Genomic DNA, 21,782 nt, shown 5'->3' with positions numbered 1-21,782 from the left:
AACTAAGTTAATATATTGAATTCCCAACGCATTTGGGAGCCTAAAATGATGGCAAAAAATCCTAGAACTTCCTTTATTGCTCTGTTACATGGGTCACACTGACCTGTATACAGCCCCAGATACTATATAAGTGAGCATACAGTACATGTGCTCTGTTACATGGGTCACACTGACCTGTATACAGCCCCAGATACTATATAAGTGAGCGTACCTTGCATGTGCTCTGTTACATGGGTCACACTCACCTGTATACAGCCCCAGGTACTGCCTTGTATATAAGTGAGCGTACCTTGCATGTGCTCTGTTACATGGGTCACGCTCACCTGTATACAGCCCCAGGTACTATATAAGTGAGCATACAGTACATGTGCTCTGTTACATGGGTCACACTCACCTATATACAGGCCCAGGTACTGCCTTGTATATAAGTGAGCGTACACTACATGTGCTCGGTTACATGGGTCACACTCACCTGTATACAGGCCCAGGTACTATATAAGTGAGCATACAGTACATGTGCTCTGTTACATGGGTCACACTCACCTGTATACAGCCCCAGGTACTGCCTTGTATATAAGTGAGCGTACCTTGCATGTGCTCTGTTACATGGGTCACACTCACCTGTATACAGCCCCAGGTACTGCCTTGTATATAAGTGAGCGTACCTTGCATGTGCTCTGTTACATGGGTCACGCTCACCTGTATACAGCCCCAGATACTATATAAGTGAGCGTACACTACATGTGCTCGGTTACATGGGTCACACTCACCTGTATACAGGCCCAGGTACTATATAAGTGAGCATACAGTACATGTGCTCTGTTACATGGGTCACACTCACCTGTATACAGCACCAGGTACTGCCTTATATATAAGTGAGCGTACCTTGCATGTGCTCTGTTACATGGGTCACACTCACCTGTATACAGCCCCAGGTACTGCCTTGTATATAAGTGAGCGTACCTTGCATGTGCTCTGTTACATGGGTCACGCTCACCTGTATACAGCCCCAGATACTATATAAGTGAGCGTACACTACATGTGCTCGGTTACATGGGTCACGCTCACCTGTATACAGCCCCAGATACTATATAAGTGAGCGTACACTACATGTGCTCGGTTACATGGGTCACACTCACCTGTATACAGGCCCAGGTACTATATAAGTGAGCGTACAGTACATGTGCTCGGTTACATGGGTCACTTTTGCCCTACCTATACTATATACAGCACCAGGACTTAACTCAATGACTGTACTGTCAGTATCCGATTATTCTCACCATAAAATCTATGCTGGAAACACGCTGGAAAGACAATCAATAATCCGCCCGTATCCAATTACATCCGTCCTATAAATGAAGTCCTGTAGCGATGTGGGAACTTCCTAAATGACTTCCTAGATCTCCTATTACATAACCTCTTCAGTATGACGCCTGACACTGCTGCGGCCCTACACAAGGCCCCGGCACAGACACCATCTGCTCCAACGCTAACTCCCCCCCCCCCCCATTACCAGCAGACCCATTTCCATCAGCAACATACAAGATCTACTGGTAAGAAAGAAGCACAAGGAGACTTCATTCTCTTTATTCATGGCCTGGGGTCCTAAACGTCGCTGTGGACTTTGGGTGAATACATCTGCATGGCTTGGCTTCCATTTAGACTGTTGCTTGTCTTGGGAGGAAGGACTAGGTAAACCCGTGGACAAGCGCCATATTGGATGGATTTCATTTGCTGCTCCTATTTGGGGTCTGTGTATGTAGGGGGTGGTAGCAAGTCAGGACCAAAGGATCATCTTGGCATTATAAGGGTACAATCATATAGGTTGCTGGGTTTCGGACCCCAACCCTACCTGATGGTGATGCCTATTCACTTGAATGGGACTGAACTGCTGTACCATGTAATCTATGAGGGAGACCTCATCGGCACCCATGAGCACCACAGCCTCTTCAAACAGCTGATCGGTTCGGATCCCGAGTGTTGGACCCCTATCGATCACATAAGGATAGGCCATCAATGTGTCTTGAAAACTCCTTACCGCGGCTAAAAATTGCACTTTTAAAAAAAATTGTGCAATAGGAAAGGAAGACAAGTCCCACAAATATTTTTGGTTGCAGAACTTGCTTAAAGCTTACAGTTGTGCGACCAAAGTCATTGCGGAGCTCTGGATGGAACAGAACTGCAAAGAACATGGAAAAAACTTCCTATACAAAGCTGTGGGGGAGGGGTGGTATGGCAGAATCGGAGGTATGGCAGGTTTGTAGCATCTTCTTGGGTGTCCAGACGTCCTGACACTAATAGCTCTGTACCAAAGAAAGCCAAGACGTAATGGCAAGTCACGGAAGCTGCAAAGAGAAAAAGTCAAGTAGAAATGAAATTCCAGGATCGATTGAAAACAGTCTGGAGTCCGAGATAAACGCAGAGCGCTCTGTGCGAGCAGCCGAAATCCGTCCGGAGCCCTCCAGACTATCTGTAAGAAATGTCTATTATAGGACAGCGCCGATACAAACACTGTCTGAGCGGGACCAAAACCCAGAGAGGGCTGCACCCGGCCGGAGACCACTGCAGTGTACCAGGGGGGGATGGGGAAGAAATAGGGAAGACTACCATGACCCCACGAGGGGGCCCCATAACCGTGGCCAGAAATAGCGCAACACGGGGTCACAGGAAGGGTCAAATACAGAAAGAGATTGTGCAAAGGGCTAGAAAAGTCATTTCTGCTTATCTAATACTTCCCATTTCTTAGGGAGGCGGCAGTGCCTGGCGGTGTCACCGGCATCACAGAAGTCACATGACCAGTTACTGGGTGCCTTTAATGGTCAAACTGGCTACAATGACATCATCACTAAAAGTAGAGCGCAGACAGAAACCTCATTGTGAGTTTAAAGGGATCCTATCATTAAAACACATTTTTTTGTGACCAACACGTAGGAATCGCCTTAAGAAAGTCTATTCTTCTCCTACCTTTAGATGCCTTCTCCGCGCCGCTGTTCGGTATATAATCCGGTTTTCGCCCTCTGCCTGTGTCTTCTTCCGGCGCTCGGGGTCAAACTTCTAGGCCTTGGGCAGAGCAGACTGCGCATGCCCACAAGAAAATGGCCGCTTACACATTTTTCTTGTGGCCGTAAGTCTGCTCTGCCTAAGGCCTAGAGGTTTGACCCCCAGCGCAGGAAGAAGGCACAGGGAGAGGGTGTTCCAGAAGAAGATGGAGGCGGCGCTGGAGAGTTCTCCCGCAGCATTGGGGACGCCGCCAGTGCTGCGAGAGAACTCATTTGCATACGGACGAAAACCGGATTATATACCGAACGGCGGCGCGGAGAAGACATCTAAAGGTAGGAGAAGAGGAGACTATCTTAAGACTATTCCTACATGTTAGTCACAAAAATTGTTATAATGATAGGATCCCTTTAAGGACCCAGAATGAACATTCATCTCCTTTCTAAATGCTTAGAGGGCCGGACACTGACCCATAGGGTATCAGGAGGGCTAATGTTACAAATTTACTTTCTTATTGAATGGGAGTTGTTGTGCGCACAAGGTCCTCGGGACAAACAGTGAGGCCCGCCAGACTGTCTTCATCCAATATGGCTTCCGTACTTTATGCTGCACCAATAAAGGGCTGGTAGAAGAGGACTGTCTGGTTTGGCTTACATCATAGTCCTGTTTCAAGGCCTGTTAAAAGGATTCTACCATTAAAACCCTTTTTCTGTGGCTAACAGGTTGGAATAGCCTTTAGAAAGGTTATTCGTCTCTTACCTTTAGATGGGATCTCCGCCGCACCATTCCTTAGTAATACCGTTTTTTAGCAGTATGTAAATTAGTTCTCTGGCAGCGATGAGGGCGTCCCCACCACTGCCCGAGAACAGGATCCTGTGCCACCTCTATCTTCTGCTGGATCCTCCCCTTCTTTCTTCGGCGGCTTCACCTCTGTCGGCTCTGACACTAGTAGAGCCAAATGTGCATAATTGCAGCCTCGGAACTATGGCCGCGCATGCGCATTTGGCTCTATTAGTGTCAGAGCCGACAGAGGTGATGCCACCGAAGAAAGAAGGGGAGGATCCAGCAGAAGATAGAGGCGGCACAGGATCCTGTTCTCGGGCAGCAGTGGGGACGCCCTCATTGCATCTTCAGCGCTGGGGCCCGCCCCCATCGCTGCCAGATAACTAATTTACATACTGGTAAAAACCGGTATTACTAAGGAACGGTGCGGCGGAGATCCCATCTAAAAGGTAAGAGACGAATAATCTTTCTAAAGGCTATTCCGACCTGTTAGCCACAGAAAAAAGGGTTTTAATGGTAGAATCCCTTTAAAGGGGCTCTATCAGCAAAATCCTGCAGATAGAGCCAAACATATGCGTGCATAGCCTTTAAAAAGGCTATTCAGGCACTGTAAAAGTTAAATTAAACTACCCCCCCCCCCCCCCCCCCCCCCGGTTTTAAAATAATAACTTTAAAAAGAATGTTCTCTACTTACGGAATGTGCACCCTGGGCGGGCATTCTGGGTGTGTCTTCATCTTCTTCCTCCGACGTCCTCCAGTCCCGTCCTCCTCCGGCGCTTGCTCGCGGACACTGATAAAAAAAAAAATAGCCCGGGTGCACGCGCAGTGGCCGTAGTAGAAGCCGCGTGCTACTGCGCATGCGCCCGGGCTATTTTTTTTTTTACCAGTGTCCGCGAGCAAGCGCCGGAGGAGGACGGGACCCGAAGACGTCAGAGGAAGAAGAGGCGGGGAAAGTTTAATTTAACTTTTACAGTGCCTGAATAGCCTTTTTAAAGGCTATGCACGCATATGTGGGGCTCTAGCAGCATGATTTTGCTGATAGAGCCTTTAAAGGGTTGGCGCTAGAAGACATGCCTGACTGCAGACTCATTCAAAGACCTTCTCACTGTGATTGTGGCCAGAGGCGACAGAGAGGGAAAGAGAGCGCCGACAAGAGGGCGAGAGATTTTGACATCATTTATAGGAACTCTTATACCTCTGTAATTCCTCCTGGAAACATCCTGTGCATTGTCACTCCCCTACAAGCACTGATCAGCCCGACTGGGCCAGGACATTGACCAAGAGGAATGGTGACACCCAGTTGTCAATTCACAATGTAATATTATAAGAAAAGATGCTCCAGATTGTTCTATTACAGGGAATCCAAGTATTTACTACGGCAGACATGGCTGCAGCGGAGACGGATCCGCTATGAGGTAACTCCTCACCCCCCACTGATCACTACGGCACAAGCCCAGATCTTCTCCGGCTCCTCCATTGATAAAACGCAGGGAGCGGATCTTCAATCACAGGAGTCATCTCGCCCCGGCTTTTTGTTCTTAGAAAGATCTCAGAAGTGATAATTAATTCCAGACTTCCACTTCAGTATCTGAGGAAATGTTCTATTCTGGTGGAGAGAGCCGCCTATTGTGGGCTGGACGGAAAGTCACATAGCGAGCGCTTGTCTCCCTGCAGAGCTACAACCTACAAGGATGTCAGTGCATGTTCTGGGCCAGCAGATATTACCGTATGCATGGCTGATAATCGGACAGGACTCGCTGCCCGACCGGAACGCAAGAATGTAATCCTAAAGGCTGTACCTATAATGCTGCAGCACGTCAGCAGAAAGCAATAAAGCGACAGCGGATCCTTGTGCGACATGCATTAGATCTGAGAAACTCTGCAGCCTTACTGGTCTCAAAGGCCACTGGAAAAGCTGGGTACGTACAGTCCTTGCAAAGAGGTCATTCGGCCTTTCCTATCTACAGGAACGGCAAATCCCCTAAAAATGATGATGCATTCCCCTGCCCATTCACTGCAGCACGGTGCTATGTTAAAGGGATTGTCCAGTTTTAAGCCATTTATGGCCTATCCTCTTAAATACCGGATTGATGGGAGGCCGAGAGGCAACCCCCAGACCGATCTATATGGGGCCGCTATTGGCACTTGTCCTATACACAAAAAAGGGGGCGGAGCTTTCTGCACCATCACTAATGAGCCCTGAGCTGCAGTGAAGGCGCTCGGCTGCTATACAAGGGATGACGCTTTCGGCTATCCATAAAGCTGATCAGCCTGAGGGTTGGCTCTTGGCCCCCAGACCGATCAGGTATTTATAATCTATCCTAAGAATAGGCCGTAAATAGCTTAAGCCTTAACAATAGGTTGGTGATAAATAGCTTAGGCCTGGACAAGCCCTTTAAAGTTACTCCTATCACAAAGCTCTCAAAGGAACAGTCCAGGTAAAATGGAGACCCTGTGTTATGCATGGTGCAGGGCCGGAGGGGGAGGAGCATGGCGCAGTGGATCGGTTATCTCTCATCTCTGTTCATTCCCTCTGATACCAATACAGTATCTCATTCATTCGGGCTGTTGCGCTTCATTTCTCACCTGCACACGAGGGTTGCGATGATCACGCACCAAGCAGTACAGCAGCAATCCGCATTTGTGTTTTCTTCTGTCTTACGATGACGGCAGCAGAACCAAAAGGAATAGAAGAGGAGGAAGAGGAGATCTAGAGCGAGGCAGGCGAGAGCCACACAGCTCAGGAGCATCAGAGACTGCAAGAGAGGAGAAAAAATAATCAATGGCAATGCAATGCACGAGACAGAGCAGTACACTATCCTCACCCCCGAAGAGATGGGCGATAACCAACATGGCCACCACTACAGCATAGATTGCTACCCGTGTGTCCCTCAGACCAGGAAAGCTTGTCAAGTATGTGATTTGTTGGTGCGACAACCAGACCCTGCACAGATCTTCGTGACACTGCTGTAGTGGAAAGGCAGCACATCCAGCTCTGCTGCATCGTCAGTAATAGGAGAGACGCTGCAGCCCCATCCACTATATAACAGTGGTCCCGCTCCAGTGAGAAAACGCTCTGTCTGTCCACTTAGAGGGTGTCAAAACCCTAAAGATAACATACTGGCAAGCGGTCCTGTGTACAAGTCATCAGTATGAAAAAAAAAAAAAAAAAAAAATCAATTCAGGGCCGGACAACCCCTTTAAGGTCCCCTGGACACAACCACCTGTCGCTGCCATATATTATTCGCAATAATGGGTCCGTATTTGTAATCTAATAGATGGGCCGATTCTTTGCTATGGCCCCATACACACATCCATAGTTTTTACCAATGTGTATCTGGCCATAGAAAAGAGTCTCCAAATATGGAGCAGGTCCTATACCTGTTCATTTTATGGCTCGGACCGGTCATTCCAGTGTATGGGTCAGTGAAGAACATGGATGGCACACGGATACCTATCTATGTCCCATCCGCTCCGTTCTTACTGACTTGTACACCGTCATGCGCACGAAGCCTTGCGACCAGAGCCGATATGCCCACAGGGGTTCAAACATCAATCCTTGGAAGAATTGGGCAATGCCTCCCCCTTTTATCACGGTCCTGCCAAGTACAGGGAATATCTGCAGGTCACTTTAATATGACTAGAGTTGTACCACAGTTCACCTACAGCAGGGGGCAGCACTGTTCCAGAATCAGCGAGGACCCCCCCTCCACAATCTTTGCAATCCACACAGCCCACCACCCCTGGCTTCTCCTGTCCCATGATCCCTTGTGAGGATTTTCTGTGCAGGGATGAAAGTGTTAAGTGGGATGTAGTGAGTGGGAATAGAGAGCGGTGGGAGGAATGTATTACCGCTATACTCCGCCATTTACTAAAAGCCAGCACCTTTAACGCATACTGTAGGCAGCGCAGGGGACTCCCACGTACCCATACACTGTAACACGAAAAGATTAGAACATGCCAAAAACAGTGAGTCACCGGCCCATTACTGAACCCCCTCTGTCATTCACACCGGCGTGCTATTAATGGGCGCTGCGCCCACGTGTTGCTGCCATATTCAGAGCCAGCAGTCACAGACGTAGCAGATGGGTGACAAGTTACCCCTGCCAGGTGTAGGACTGTGACCAGTGGGCAACCCTGTGTGACACCCCAGACTTAATACATGACATGAGGCTCTTCAGCTGTTGCAAAACTACAACTCCCAGTCTGCAACCATCAGATCATAATGGAAGCTGTAGAGGATCGCTACCAAAAGAGTCGCTCACCAGAGTAGAATGACTGATAACACCAACATGACTACCGGGCTTGGAAAGCAAAGACGACTCTGGTAAAATAACATACAATCACCGGCCACTTTATTAGGTACACCATGCTAGTAACGGGTTGGACCCCCTTTTGCCTTCAGAACTGCCTCAATTCTTCGTGGCATAGATACAACAAGGTGCTGGAAGCATTCCTCAGAGATTTTGGTCCATATTGACATGATGGCATCACACAGTTGCAGTCGCAGATTTGTCGGCTGCACATCCATGATGCGAATCTCCCGTTCCACCACATCCCAAAGATGCTCCTCTATTGGATTGAGATCTGGTGACTGTGGAGGCCATTGGAGTACAGTGAACTCATTGTCATGTTCAAGAAACCAGTCTGAGATGATTCCAGCTTTATGACATGGCATTGCATTATCCTGCTGAAAGTAGCCATCAGATGTTGGGTACATTGTGGTCATAAAGGGATGGACATGGTCAGCAACAATACTCAGGTAGGCTTTGGCGTTGCAACGATGCTCAATTGGTACCAAGGGGCCCAAAGAGTGCCAAGAAAATATTCCCCACACCATGACACCACCACCACCAGCCTGAACCGTTACCGATACAAGGCAGGATGGATCCATGCTTTCATGTTGTTGACGCCAAATTCTGACCCTACCATCCGAATGTCGCAGCAGAAATCCAGACTCATCAGACCAGGCAACGTTTTTCCAATCTTTAATTGTCCAATTTCGATGAGCTTGTGCAAATTGTAGCCTCAGTTTCCTGTTCTTAGCTGAAAGGAGTGGCACCCGGTGTGGTCTTCTGCTGCTGTAGCCCATCTGTAGCCTCAAAGTTCGACGTACTGTGCGGCGTTCAGAGATGCTCTTCTGGCTACCTTGGTTGTAACGGGTGGCTATTTGAGTCACTGTTGCCTTTCTATCAGCTCGAACCAGTCTGGCCATTCTCCTCTGACCTCTGGCATCAACAACGCATTTCCGCCCCCCCACAGAACTGCCGCTCACTGGATGTTTTTTCTTTTTCGGACCATTCTCTGTAAACCCTAGAGATGGTTGTGCGTGAAAATCCCAGTAGATCAGCAGTTTCTGAAATACTCAGACCAGCCCTTCTGGCACCAAGAACCATGCCACGTTCAAAGGCACTCAAATCACCTTTCTTCCCCCCCATACTGATGCTCGGTTTGAACTGCAGGAGATTGTCTTGACCATGTCTACATGCCTAAATGCACTGAGTTGCCGCCATGTGATTGGCTGATTAGAAATTAAGTGTTAACGAGCAGTTGGACAGGTGTACCTAATAAAGTGGCCGGTGAGTGTATATACAGGTCAGCACCATCACTACCCCCTATGGACTGCCCCAGCTGCAGAGGGGACACGGTCTAAGAATCCAGCATTACTCAGCCCAAATTCAGTCTGGAGTCCTGGACTCCCAGCATTATTTTGATCCATGATCTTGAGCCCCTGCCTGCCCCCGGCTTCAATGTCTGTGTTATATACAGTAGGTGACACTGATGCTGGGGCAGGCAAGGGCACCAGGATGGGGTGAGGCCTCTCTGGGACTGATTCAGTCCAGGAAATGTGAACAATATACAGACCATATCTGTCTGTGTGCAGGAGGCCGGGTTATGCCAAAAAGTAATTCACCTGATCAGCGGGAGTCTGACTGCCGAAAACCCCACCATCCCAAGAACAGGGGGGTGTTCTACCCAGCTGTGCATTCAGTCTGGCTAAATGTGAACGTGTCACTTGGTGGATGGATAACCCCAATGATCCAACAATTCAAGGACTGAATAGAAACAAACGTTCCCGTGAGCCACAGGCGAGGTGTGCCAGTGTATACTGACACCTCAATAGTAAGCAGTGAAGACAAGGGATTATACAGACATGGTAACCTGAGGAATCCTACAACAGAGCTGAATCAGATCTTCCCGGCGAGCGCATCTGGAGAGAGGAAGGAAATGTTTAGCCGCTGTGGGTCGTTGTATAAACCAGAGCCGGTGATAAAGCTGTAATGAATTATTCTGATTTACATGTAGTTATACACAGAGCAAAGAGGACGAGAGGTGGAAGAAGTGGAGAAACAGAGCAGAACCGCGCTGACGTCTGTGTCTGATCCCATCTGTCCATCAATCCTTAGGATAGAGGATGTCCTGAGTGGCGCCCCCTGACTGTACAAATCTGCAATGACTAGGTACCGGTGAGGCGAGATCACTTGATCAATATGGAAACCAGAAATCTTCTGAGAACACACATAAAAATCCAGCACCAAGAGTGAAGTTTTCTCAGTGTGACCACAATATGACAAACAAGAGGTGCAGTGTTTTTTTTGGGGGGGAAGCTGGACAATTGACTAGGGGATCCATTTGGGCAGCAGTGTCCCTGCTGGTCTCATAAATGCTCAATCGGTGACAAATCTGGTGAGTAGATCAGGAAGTGTTGTAATCTGGTGGAGAAATTCATGGGAATGTGCGGGCGAGCGATACACTGCTGAAAAATGCATCACCACACCAGCAGGGGGCAGCGTGTCGCTCCACAGCCAAACCCACCAAGGATGAATCCCAAATTTGTCTTAATGCTCCTCACCATTCACCGTCTCATCTGAACAGGACAGACAAAGACCAAACTGGAAAATAAAGTGAGTGAAGGCCGGCCGGAGAGTTTATCTAATTCATTAAATCAGTTCCATAGAAGACAAAGGGCAAACATCGCTGTAAGACTTGGCAGGGCGATGCCAGGCTCGCCCAGTGACCTGCTGTAAAGTCAGGAGGAGCCACGTCGTGACCTGATCCCTCAGAGATTTGGGCACTTTGCCGTCTCCTCCAGCAGCGTGTGGGTCTTGGCCGTGAACGAGACTATGAGTAATGCGCCTTACATCATCCACAGGGCTTACGTTACAAAAACCCCGGAACGCCATTCCAAATTCAGGTCTTATGTGAGGCCAGGAAGCTTTTTCTTTGGTGTTCTTTAAAGAAACCATCTGAAAGCAGAACTGGACGCCATCCAGACACTTCCTCAAAACTTTTTCTCTTTGGAAACGGCTGCTTTGTCAGACAGGTCCGTACGGGATAAACCCTCATTAAGCGGAGTTCAGCTCTGAAGCTGGCATCTTATCAAAGTGGCTCAGAAAGCCTTTGCCAGCACCTTGTCTTACAGAGGCTTCATTTTCCGTGCTCGGGGTTAAGCTGGCACCGACGTTACAGATTTCTCTTGAAGAATATTAATAGCTGACGAGTAAATGACAATGTCTGGAAAGTATCGGATGGCGGATGTGGTCTGGTATCAACGAGAACACGCGTGTGCCTGGGGTGTATCCCACTATGTACACTTATGTCACAGGACAGAGAAGTATCTGATCACTGAGGGGTCTAAGCACCGGACTTCCAGAATTTGTGATAACGGGGTCCGCCGATGCCCCAGGTCAGCAGTGGCGCACATACAGTCAGTCAGGGCTCCATTCACCATTATGGAACTTCAGAAATGGTAATCTGCAGCTGCCTCGGGCAGAGCCGACTGCACTTGCCCGGGCCACAAGAAAATGGCTGCTTACACCAACTTACTGTGTAATCGGCCATTTTCTTGTGGTCCAGGCATGCGCAGTGGGGCTCTGCCCGAAGGCCTACAAGATTGAAACCCAGGACGGAAGACGACACAGGGAGAGGATGTTCCAGAAGAAGATGGAGGTGGCGCTGGAGATTTCTCTCGCAGCATTGGAGACGCCCCCAGTGCTGCGACAGGACTCATTTGCATACAGACGAAAACCGTGATTTGTACCGAACGGCGTCGCGGAGAAGAAATCTAAAGGTAGGAGAAGAATAGACTTTCTTAAGGCTATTCCTACGTGTTAGTCAGAAAAAAAGGGAATCCAATGAAAGGATCCCTTTAAACTTAGGACATGTTCACACAGTGAAAAGCAAACAGGAATTTAAAGGGATTCTACCACTAAACCAACATTTTTTCTAATTACCACGTCAGAATAGCCTTAAGAAAGGTGATTCATCTCTTACCTTTAGACGTGGTCTCCGCGGCGCCGTTTCTTAGAAATACCGGTTTTAACCGGTATGTAAATGAGCTCTCTCGCAGCAATGGGGGCGGGCCCCAGCACTCAAACGGCGATGGGGGCGTCCCCAATGCTGCCAAAGAACTCTCTCCAGCGACGCCTCCATCTTCAACAGCATTCGTGTCTTCTTCCGGCTGCGGTCACACTCCGCTCTTGCGCGCATGTGCAGTATGCTCCTGTAGTTCTCTGTAGAACTACAGGAGCGTACTGAGCGGAGTGTGACCCCAGCCGGAGGAAGACACGGATGCTGTTGAAGATGGAGGCGTCGCTGGAGAGAGTTCTTTGACAGCATTGGGGACGCCCCATCGCCGTTTGAGTGCTGGGGCCCGCCCCCATTGCTGCGAGAGAGCTCATTTGCATACAGTTTAAAACCGGTATTTCTAAGGAACGGCGCCGCGGAGACCACGTCTAAAGGTAAGAGACGAATAGCCTTTCTAAAGGCTATTCTGACGTCTAACGCACACAAAAAAAAAAAAAAAAAAAAAAAAAACGATTTAGTGGTAGAATCCCTTTAAGGTGGACTTCCGCCTCAAACTCCTCGCCACTTTCCATGGATTTTACTTGCAGGTTAGTCCTCCTGTTGCGAGTTCTGCGAGTGAATCATCTGCAAAATCCATGGAAAGATTCCTCTTCAGTCTCTGCCTCTCACTGAATACACAGACAGATTCGGGGCAGAATTTGATGCAGATTTGGAGACGGATTCCACTTCAAAACCAGCACCAAATTCCACCATGTGAACATGCCCCTAGCAGAGGACCCAGTGACCCGCTTATGGTAGGTGGAGTGGCAAGACCGATCTGCCAGCTAGAGATATATTCTATATAATCAATAGGAAGACGATCCCTGACAGGTTACAAATGACAATGTGCCGAGTGCAGACAATGGCGGGAATTACTAGCGGGATGTCATTAGTATCGCTTAACGCAACAATTGGCGGGGAGCGCGTCAGCGCCAGTAAATCAGCTCCTATTCAGAATACTGCAGCGGCAGCGCGACGTGGATGCGAGAAGGCGGCTATTTCTGTACGCGGCTCTCCGCTTCCAATCCAGGCCTTTCAGAGAGGGAGGAAATGAAAAAATAAACCCCACATTGTTCTGAAGACTTTCTGAGGAGAATTTCCAGAATGTTCTTAATTTGGCATCAAAATGTATCGCGCTATAGCAAAATCTACTGAGCAAGCAGAAATCGGTGCAAGCGTCCGTCGCTCATAATAATGGGCCATAAACTGGGGGTAAAAACAGACTATTGTCATATTATACCAATGGAACGTACTGGATGCTCCCTGAGCGCGGCTTCCACGTAACAGGCCATGTGACATCACGTTCAAGTGAATGGGGCTGAGCTGCAACACCAAGTACAGCCACTATGGGGTCTTTCTGTTAAAGGGATTCTATCATTACAATGCAATGTTTTCTGCCTACCACGTAGGAATAGCCTTAAGAAAGGTTATTCTTCTCCTACATTTAGAGGTCTTCTCCGCACCGCTGTTTGGTTGAAATCCGGGTTTTCTTCAGTATGCAAATGAGTTCTCTTGCAGCACTGGGGGCGGTCCTCAGCACTCAAACAGCACTGGGGCGTCCTCAATGCTGCAAGAAAACTCTCCAGCCTCCATCTTCTTCAGGAAAACCCTCTCTCTTCGCGTCTTCCTCCAGTGCTGGCTTCAAACTTCTAGGCCTCGGGCAAAGCAGACAGTGTATACCCGCTGGCCACAAGAAAATGGCCGCTTACACAGTATGAAGAAGGGAGAGGTGGAGCTGGAGAGTTCTCTCGCAGCATTGGGGACGTCCCTGGTGCTGTTTGAGCGCTGAGGACCGCCCCCAGTGCTGTGAGAAAACTCATTTGCATACAGACGAAAACTGGGATTTATCCCGAACGGTGGCGCGGAGAAGACATCTAAAGGTAGGAGAAGAATAATCTTTCTTAAGGCTATTTCAACGTGGTACCTAAAAAAAATGGCAGTTTAATGATAGAATCCCTTTAAGATATCACAGTGCTCCCTCAAACTGCTGATCAGTGGGGTACCAGGTGTCAGACTCCCTCTGATCTTTATCCCTAAGGGTAGGTCAAGTGATAACCCCCCACCCCAACAAAAAAAAAAACCTTTAATCTGTCAAGAGTCAGATAAGATACAGTCCTATGAAAAAGTTTGGGCACCCCTATTAATCTTAATCATTTTTAGTTCTAAATATTTTGGTATTTGCAACAGCCATTTCAGTTTGATATATCTAATAACTGATGGACACAGTAATATTTCAGGATTGAAATGAGGTTTATTGTACTAACAGAAAATGTGCAATATGCATTAAACCAAAATTTGACCGGTGCAAAAGTATGGGCACCTCAACAGAAAAGTGACATTAATATTTAGTAGATCCTCCTTTTGCAAAGATAACAGCCTCTAGTCGCTTCCTGTAGCTTTTAATCAGTTCCTGGATCCTGGATGAAGGTATTTTGGACAAACAATTCAAGTTCAGTTAAGTTAGATGGTCGCCGAGCATGGACAGCCCGCTTCAAATCATCCCACAGATGTTCAATGATATTCAGGTCTGGGGACTGGGATGGCCATTCCAGAACATTGTAATTGTTCCTCTGCATGAATGCCTGAGGATTTGGAGCGGTGTTTTGGATCATTGTCTTGCTGAAATATCCATCCCCGGCGTAACTTCAACTTCGTCACTGATTCTTGAACATTATTCTCAAGAATCTGCTGATACTGAGTGGAATCCATGCGACCCTCAACTTTAACAAGATTCCCGATGCCGGCATTGGCCACACAGCCCCAAAGCATGATGGAACCTCCACCAAATTTTACAGTGGGTAGCATGTGTTTTTCTTGGAATGCTGTTTCTTTTTGGACGCCATGCATAACGCCTTTTTTTTTGTATAACCAAACAACTCAATTTTTGTTTCCAAAATGAAGCTGCCTTGTCCAAATGTGCTTTTTCATACCTCAGGCAACTCTATTTGTGGCGTACGTGCAGAAACGGCTTCTTTCTCATCACTCTCCCATACAGCTTCTATTTGTGCAAAGTGCGCTGTATAGTTGACCGATGCACAGTGACACCATCTGCAGCAAGATGATGCTGCAGCTCTTTGGAGGTGTCTGTGGATTGTCCTTGACTGTTCTCACCATTCTTCTTCTCTGCCTTTCCGATATTTTTCTTGGCCTGCCACTTCTGGGCTTAACAAGAACTGTCCCTGTGCTCTTCCATTTCCTTACTATGTTCCTCACAGTGGAAACTGACAGGTTAAATCTCTGAGACAACGTTTTGTATCCTTCCCCTGAACAACTATGTTGAACAATCTTTGTTTTCAGATCATTTGAGAGCGGGCTGTCCATGCTCGGCGACCATCAAACTTAACTGAACTTGAATTGTTTTGTAGAAAGAAATGGTCCAAAATACCTTCATCCAGGATCCAGGAACTGATTAAAAGCTACAGGAAGCGACTAGAGGCTGTTATCTTTGCAAAAGGAGGATGTACTAAATATTAATGTCACTTTTCTGTTGAGGTGCCCATATTTTTGCACCGGTCAAATTTTGGTTTAATGCATATTGCGCATTTTCTGTTAGTACAATAAACCTCATTTCAATCCTGAAATATTACTGTGTCCATCGGTTATTAGATATATCAAACTGAAATGGCTGCTGCAAACACCAAAATATTTAGAACTAAAAATGATTAAGATTAATAGGGGTGCCCAAACTTTTTCATAGGACTGTAACTACATGACTAGGCTTTGGCCGACTCTGCTGTAGTGTAGTGTGTATGGGGGCTTCAAGACCTGAATGAGGGGGAAGGGGTCTCAGATGCAGACACCCAAATAAGTGCCATGATACAAGCCAAGGCTCAGGTCTACACCAACAAACCCAGACTCCTCAACTCCGAACGAAACCTCAGCAGAGTCGTTGATCCATCGTAAGAGAGACGGCAACATCCAAGACAGAAAGCATCTGCTGTCGATGTGAACAAGCCACACAGGAAATTTCAGGCTTCTAAAAATAGTCAGGCGGGTTCCTATCTTTATAGAACACCCTGGTGAAAAAAAAAATGTGGCCTAGGTTTTAAGGAGGCCATCGTATCTTGTCCGGGGTCCCTGAACCAGAGAATGGCGGGACTGCTGCAGTGCTGCTTTCCCTTCACATTGGCAGCCTAGCCCTCTGCAGCAAACTAAAATCTGCAGAAAGTGCTCAATTCCTGTCACAGCACCCCCAGAGGGGAAGTGAGGTATTACACAGTTTCCATTGAAATCAATATCTTGTGTCATGCAGGATATGGCAGGCTGCAGTCCTTTTAGGTGGCGGGGGGGCTTCTGAAATGAGACATTCCTAAGCCGCCGGCCCTGGTTACAGGCTTATGACTAGTCCATGTAATGGTTAATAATATAAGCATGTCCCTCACTAGAACAAGTGTCCTCTGTGCCGCGGCCTCCACCGCTGTCATTACGTCTCCTCCAATTAGCAGATGACTTCAGTAACCCGAGGACGAGGCCTGCACCTTTTTTATTTCCTTAAAGAAAGGGTGAGGAGGATACAAAGGAGTCGGGTTAATGTGGTTAATGACTTGATGCGAGTGCAAAGAAATCCTTCCAGACAATGCAGGAAAGTGGAGCCTGCGAATCCCGAGCCGCTGACTTTCCCACTCAGCCATGAACAGGAAGCGGATGGATTAGGAAACTGAAAAGCGCAGCCGGGGCCGGTCACCGACTGATGCCAAGACTTCTGGTCACTTATCACTGGCTCATCCATCCAGAAGGCTACGACTACCGAGCTGAGGGACAGGTGAGAAGAAGCGGAGCCGGCGCACAATTACTACCTCCTAGTACCGGAAACATGGCCGCTTACAGGTCAGCACTGAATTTCCAGCATTTTTTTTTTCACTGGCACCTTGAACGATGCGGTGTGAACTTAGGCTTACAAAGAGTTGGTGTCACTTAGGTAAGAAGTCAAGGTAATTGTGTCACATTGTGTAATGCGGTGGAGCGCAGTGAAAGTCGCAGGCTGTTTACTAAGTGAGTCAGTATTTGCCCGCGTCCTTGTGGCGCACTCCACGCTCCTGTCAGTAAACACATCTTATCACCAGATCAACGGTGACACTAAATACACAGAGGCTGCGCCGCCGTCCTTATAACACAGGTAGAGTCACCGCGATGGATGTCAGATCACACTCTATACCAGGAGTGCACTACAAAGCCCAGACGGCAGACCACTGCCCCACACAATCGAGTAGTCAGCGACTGATCCATCCTCATCTATGGCTAGAACTACAGCGGTTTATAACTACTGGTGCATGTTGGGGGTGGTAGTCTGCAGCCTCCTGTTATAGACGTGGGGCAGGGTCACGTGGCCGTGTGAAGTGGATCAGTCAACACTCTGACAACCCAATAGCTGCCAATGTGATGTATGAGACAGCGGGCATAAGAGCACGGCCCACAGGCCACAAGAAAATGGACGCTTACACCAGCTTACTGTGCAAGCGGCCACAAGAAAATGGCCACTTACAAAGCTTACTACGTAAGCGGCCATTTTTCTTGTGGCCCAGGCATGCGCAGTCTGCTCAGCCCGAGGCCTAGAAGTTTGAACCCAGCTCTGGAAGAAGACGCGCAGACAGGACGTTCCTGAAGAAGATGGAGGCGGCGCTGGAGATTTCTCTCGAAGCATTGGAGACGCCCTAAGTGCTGCAAGAGAACTCATTTACATACAGACGAAAACCCGGATTTTTACCAAACGGCGGCGCAGAGAAGACATCTAAAGGTAGGAGAAGAATAGACGTGATCGAGAAAAAAAAAAAAAAAAAAAAAAAAAAAAAAAAAAAAAAAGGATTTTAATGATAGAATCCCTTTTAGTGTGACTTAACCTGCTAGACCAGCGGTGCCCAATACGTCGATCGCGATGGACGTATGGGTCGATCGTGGGATGCAGCCAGGCCTGCCAGTGTCCGTAGATGACTCTCAGCCTGCGCTGTGAACAAGCACTTGCAGGCCGCTCTTAGGGATGGAGGGGGCCCGCAGCACCCCGGCCCCCTCCATCCCTAAGAGCGGCCTGCAAGTGCTTGTTCACAGCGCAGGCTGAGAGTGATCTACGGACACTGGCAGGCGGGGCTGCCGCAGCCCCAGCCTGCCAGTGTCCAGAGATAACTCTCGGCCTGCGCTGTGAAGAAGCAGACAGCGGGGATGCCTGGGCGGCCAACTCTCACGATCCGCCCGGCCACATGCAACGCCCTGCCCCGCCCACAAGCCAGCCCCACCCACAGGCCCGCCTCAGCCACGCCCACAAGAAGTAGGCAGTAGATCTTAGGGCTTGGTCATGTTAAGAAGTAGCTCACATGCAGACAAAGTGTGAGCACCCCTGTGCTAGACCCATGTTGGGGGGGGGGGGGGATTGTCTACGATTAGGAAGACATGGCTGCCATGGTCCATATATAGCACCACACCTGTCCACAGGTTGTGTGCAGTACTGCAGCTCACTTGAATGGACACCAGATACAACCCATAATGATATTATACATTAGAAAATCCCGAACGATCCAAAAAAACAGCTTAGCTACAAATCCACCTGAAACACAGCGACATCGGGAAGCGCGTGCGACTATAAAGACTAGGCCGCGTGTTATGATGAAGTGTAATTTGGGAAGAAAAGGTCACATCCATTAGGATGAGCCTGCATATAGAGAAGTACTAAATGTCAGACATGCATTCAATTACCCAGAGAGGGAATGGGAGGAAACACACGGCAAGCTTCACTGAACAAGTTGTAAAATGACAATTTCTATTCCATTTATATCCAGCCGACGTACAAAGCCGAGCAAACGACAAACACATAAACACGAGCGCGGCCATGTAATAAATGGGAAATCTCATCATTACTGTCAGGCGAGGACGCAAGGTCCGTGACGCCATAGGGCAAGGACGGTAAGAACCAAGTCTAAGGCGGGTCCTGGGGGCGGCACACGGTAATACCCTGATGATGTCATCACACCGATCTGTGCGGCATGCGGGACATTTTATTATAGACTTTGGGGTAGTGATGGGAAGGTCCGGTGTCACAGACACTTCACAGCCAACAGGAAAAAGTAACTTTGCAAATTGTTTGAATTTTCGATTATTAGACCATGGCGCCTATGTGTCACCATGGTAAAAGACTACAAACCAAGGAGGCTACAAGGTGTCCTGGTCTTTGGGTGCATGTACATTACATGGGTATGGACACACATATAGCGGAGGACCATGTGTTTCTGCTCAGTCTCCTGCGGCTCTGCACCCCGCCGACCTCAGCGTTCTTATACACAGTTTTTATATCTCTCCATCTTCATTATATTATGAGCCACTTCCCCTGCAGGATGATAACAGGATATCCTGTCAGCCCACCCATACACGCGGAGGAACAAAGAATAACAAACATTGTATGTAAACCTATGTAATGAGAAGAAAGCGGGGGTCCTGTGTCCCCCTATGTGATATCTTTATGGGCCTGCTGCAGAGAGGCCAGGTACAGGCCCATAGAGATTAATGGAGGGTCAGTGTGCATACTCGACCATCGATGGACTCAGAGGGGACGCGGGACCCCTGTTCTCAATCTGTGGGGTTTGACATATCACCTACAAAGCTAATAGGTGACAAGCTTAAATCTTGAGACAAACCCTTTAAGACAGCCATACCCTGCAGTGTGGATGCTGGGCTTAGCTAACAGCTATTCCTCCTCTGCCCCATATACACATGCACACTCCGTTCAGCCAACAGCTATTCCTCCTCTGCCCCATATACACATGCACACTCCGCTCAGCAAACAGCTATTCCTCCTCTATCCCCCCCATACACATGCACACTCCGTTCAGCCAACAGCTATTCCTCCTCTGTCCCCTATACACATGCACACTCCGTTCAGCTAACAGCTATTCCTCCTCTGTCCCCTATACACATGCACACTCCGTTCAGCTAACAGCTATTCCTCCTCTATCCCCTATACACATACACACTCCGCTCAGCCAACAGCTATTCCTCCTCTGCCCCCTATACACATGCACACTCCGCTCAGCCAACAGCTATTCCTCCTCTGCCCCATATACACATGCACACTCCGTTCAGCTAACAGCTATTCCTCCTCTATCCCCCATACACATACACACTCCGCTCAGCCAACAGCTATTCCTCCTCTGCCCCCTATACACATGCACACTCCGCTCAGCCAACAGCTATTCCTCCTCTGTCCCCTATACACATGCACACTCCGTTCAGCTAACAGCTATTCCTCCTCTGTCCCCTATACACATGCACACTCCGTTCAGCTAACAGCTATTCCTCCTCTATCCCCTATACACATACACACTCCGCTCAGCCAACAGCTATTCCTCCTCTGCCCCCTATACACATGCACACTCCGCTCAGCCAACAGCTATTCCTCCTCTGCCCCATATACACATGCACACTCCGTTCAGCTAACAGCTATTCCTCCTCTATCCCCCATACACATACACACTCCGCTCAGCCAACAGCTATTCCTCCTCTGCCCCCTATACACATGCACACTCCGCTCAGCCAACAGCTATTCCTCCTCTGTCCCCCTATACACATGCACACTCTGTTCAGCTAACAGCTATTCCTCCTCTGTCCCCTATACACATGCACACTCCGTTCAGCTAACAGCTATTCCTCCTCTATCCCCTATACACATGCACACTCCGTTCAGCAAACAGCTATTCCTCCTCTGCCCCCTATACACATGCACACTCCGCTCAGCCAACAGCTATTCCTCCTCTGCCCCATATACACATGCACACTCCATTCAGCCAACAGCTATTCCTCCTCTGTCCCCCTATACACATGCACACTCCGCTCAGCCAACAGCTATTCCTCCTGTCCCCCTATACACATGCATTCTACATTCAGCACAAAGACCTCAAGGAATCAGCAGATCGTTGGTGTGGTTCATTTTTAAAGGGGCGTGTTCTCCCTGCGGGACCGCCCACCAACTATTTGCATCCTTCAACCACGACATAGCTGGAATTTTTTCTCTAGTCCCGACCGTTCCCAAGCAGTCATTGCTATTAGTTTCAGAACAGTTCATCTTTCTAGTGTCAGGTGGGCGGTCCTTATTTTGCAGCAGCCTAGGACCGCCCTCCTGACAAAGCTGAAAATAACAGCGATTGCTCAGGAATGGTAGGGGCCAGAGAAAACATTCCAACTGTGCCGGAATCGGTGGAGCGCCACCTATTGAAGGATGCAAGGCGCTGGAACTGGTGAAAGCTCCTCTGTAAGCTACTCCCTAACACATCCTGGCAGGTTCATGGCAGGTAAGCCTAAATGGTAAGCAAACGGCTTCTAAAGCACAAAAACCTCAAGATCCTACAATGGATATAAAGGCCGCGCAGAGCGGATTACAGCGTAATCCACGTTAATCACGGAAAATGTAAGAAGGATATTTTGGCTTTGTTCTGTGGGGGTTCATAGCCACATCACACACGGGGGTTCCTACACAGACCTGAATAACTTTTAGGCTAAGGCCTCACGGGCCGGAAACGCCGCGCTAAAGCACTGCCGGAACCACCACGGCGTGAACGCATCGCGGTTCTTCCCACAGCGCTTTCAAACAGAAAGTTTGGTTAGGTTCTGTGCTCCTTTAATACTTTTCTACGGTCTGCGCCGTACGGCTCTGCTTCATATTTAGCGCCGTCTTCGCC

General features: G+C 48.5%; 1 protein-coding gene across 4 annotated transcripts in view; it reads right to left on the bottom strand.

The window, feature by feature from the left end:
* The window catches only part of TTYH3 (tweety family member 3), an 82,852-nt gene that overhangs the window by 50,084 nt on the left and 10,986 nt on the right, over positions 1-21,782 (bottom strand). For all 4 annotated transcript variants that reach the window (XM_075284708.1, XM_075284709.1, XM_075284710.1 and 1 more), the window contains exon 2: positions 6,367-6,536. In XM_075284708.1, the coding sequence (XP_075140809.1) occupies positions 6,367-6,536 (170 nt within the window). The remainder of the gene's footprint in view (positions 1-6,366; positions 6,537-21,782) is intronic.

This window comes from Leptodactylus fuscus, chromosome 8 (genome assembly GCF_031893055.1).
Source record: "Leptodactylus fuscus isolate aLepFus1 chromosome 8, aLepFus1.hap2, whole genome shotgun sequence".
NCBI lineage: Eukaryota > Metazoa > Chordata > Amphibia > Anura > Leptodactylidae > Leptodactylus > Leptodactylus fuscus.
This window is presented reverse-complemented; position numbering and strand designations above follow the sequence as displayed.